This window comes from Cyprinodon variegatus, unplaced genomic scaffold, assembly GCF_000732505.1.
Source record: "Cyprinodon variegatus isolate N-32 unplaced genomic scaffold, C_variegatus-1.0 Scaffold0, whole genome shotgun sequence".
NCBI lineage: Eukaryota > Metazoa > Chordata > Actinopteri > Cyprinodontiformes > Cyprinodontidae > Cyprinodon > Cyprinodon variegatus.
This window is the reverse complement of record NW_015150453.1, coordinates 2,784,472-2,786,554: the sequence shown is the minus strand read 5'-3', so window position 1 is coordinate 2,786,554 and position 2,083 is coordinate 2,784,472. Positions and strand designations below refer to the sequence as shown.

General features: G+C 38.3%; 1 protein-coding gene across 2 annotated transcripts in view; it reads left to right on the top strand.

Moving 5' to 3' along the window:
* Window positions 1-1,349, top strand: part of nt5c3a (5'-nucleotidase, cytosolic IIIA) — a 20,733-nt gene extending 19,384 nt beyond the window's left edge. For both annotated transcript variants that reach the window (XM_015385061.1, XM_015385885.1), the window contains exon 8: window positions 663-1,349. In XM_015385061.1, coding sequence (XP_015240547.1) covers window positions 663-764 — 102 coding nt within the window. In that variant the 3' untranslated portion in view covers window positions 765-1,349. The remainder of the gene's footprint in view (window positions 1-662) is intronic.
* The last annotated feature ends 734 nt before the right edge of the window (window positions 1,350-2,083 follow it).

The window sequence follows — 2,083 nt, the reverse complement described above, 5'->3', positions numbered from 1 at the left end:
AAACACTATATAGAGTGGGACTATATAGTGGACTTTATAGTAAAATCGGTCAACTTACCGTTCAGACAGATGATCACTTTTACTTTAGTCCACCGTGCGGTGCCTGCACCATCTCTCTTATCAGTCGCCGCTGTTGGGTAGCAAAAGCCTGTGGCGACAGCAGTCCGCTGTGACAGCAAATTCCATAATGCTTTGCAAGGAGAGCTTTCCCTGCAAAGCATTCTGGGATATATCTGCCTCTTCTCATACACTTCATAGACACTTTTTCTTTTACGACCCTCTGCCATTTTCAAAAAACCGTGGGGAGAAAGGTGAGCTTCAATGAGTGTCTTAAACCGTAGCTCACCACAGATATACGCCTAAAGATGCGCATGCACAGAAAAAGATAGCTAACTGGGGACGAGCATGTAGGAAAGCTTTACGTAAACTTATCACCAGTATGATTGACAATTAGGAGGGCAACTTATTTAGATGATCCACCCAGAAATATAAGATCATCCTCTATACCTTTAAGTATAAAAAGGAAAGAACTAGAAACTAAAACGTAGCCCACCTAAGTTTGCCCATATGTCAGAAAAGCTTTAAAATGTCTGTTAACCAGAAATGCACCCATAGTTGAATGCGGCACTTTTTTTACTGAAGTTCTCTCGCTGCCTCTGTAGGTGGAAGAGCGCCTTGACAAATACATGGACTCTTACGACATCGTCCTTGTGAAGGACGAAACCCTGGAAGTTCCCAATGCCATCCTCCAGAAGGTTCTATAATTATCCAGTTGGCCTCTTCATCCAGAGACCATCCTGCTCCTTTCTCTGTTTTCCTCCTCCTCCCTGCAGCCTCTGGCCACTCAGACTCCTGACCACTGTGTAACTCCTCCACTTTCTTCACATCCAACCATCAATTTGCTCTAAATCTCTGCCCAACAAGAAGTTTTACACATCCTGAACGAATCTTCCTAGCTGGAACAGATTATCTTTGGATTGTGTTTAGCAGAAACAATTTCTCATGTTCTCTCCCCCAATAGTTTTCTGATTAGAAAGAGAAACACAGACTGTCACTCCATGCTAATGGCTTGCACATTATAGTTATTTTCTGGAAGTATTTTTGATATTGTATAATTTGTACATGATGAACCAGGCTGAAATGATGTTAGTGGGCTTTGGCATATTGATCTGGGGAGTGTTTTGAAGTGAGCTACAGGTGTTTGATTCCACTAACGTCTGCAAAGCTTGGGGACTCTAAAGTATAGGAAAAGTATCTAATGGACCTTGGAAACTGTTTCCTCAAAAGCAAATTGAATGTTTTCCTCAATGGCAGCAGCAACAAAATGACAGCTAACAGTATTAATAGAGAAAAAAAGATTTTAGGTCATAAAAAAGGCATTTATAAGATCACATAAAAAAAGAGAAATGCACTTTAAATTCTTTACCCAGAAAAAAAAACATCACATGTGGCGATAGCTTTGATTTGTCAATGTTGGAAACTTTTTCTTGCACAAAAAAAGCTATGTTTAAATATTTATTTGATTCTTATTTGCTAATTTGATATCATTTCAATCCATAGAGGATGAAGAAAACAAAGTATTTCATTGTACAAATGAAATATTGATCATCTCCACAAAGGTGGTTCATCCAGACATTCTGCACACTGGTGCAGATGGTTAGACAACCCAAAGCTGACCTCTAGTGGCTGTTATGTGACATTACAGCAGTGGAAACAGGTTGACGCCTTCAGATTTGTTTGTAAATAAAAAAAATATTTTATTCATTACATCTGAGGTAGAAACATAATGTTCCTTGTTTTAAAACCAAGTATAAGACCCATTAAAATGTTGTTGTTGTTTTTTTTTTCACTTTTTAAAAAAAAAATATCAGTGGTTAAAGTTGAGCACTACCTCTGGAATATACGTTGTTCAGGAGTTTCGAAGCTAAATGATTTCTGTTTGTTTCAGCATGTTATTTCTCATCACTTTGTTTGTGTTTTAAATGTGCTGCTATCACCTGCATGCTGCCTTTTCTTGTGTTTATGTGTGAGAAACGGGGAGCTATAAACATATTTATCATTCAAATGGGGAAGATACTGTATA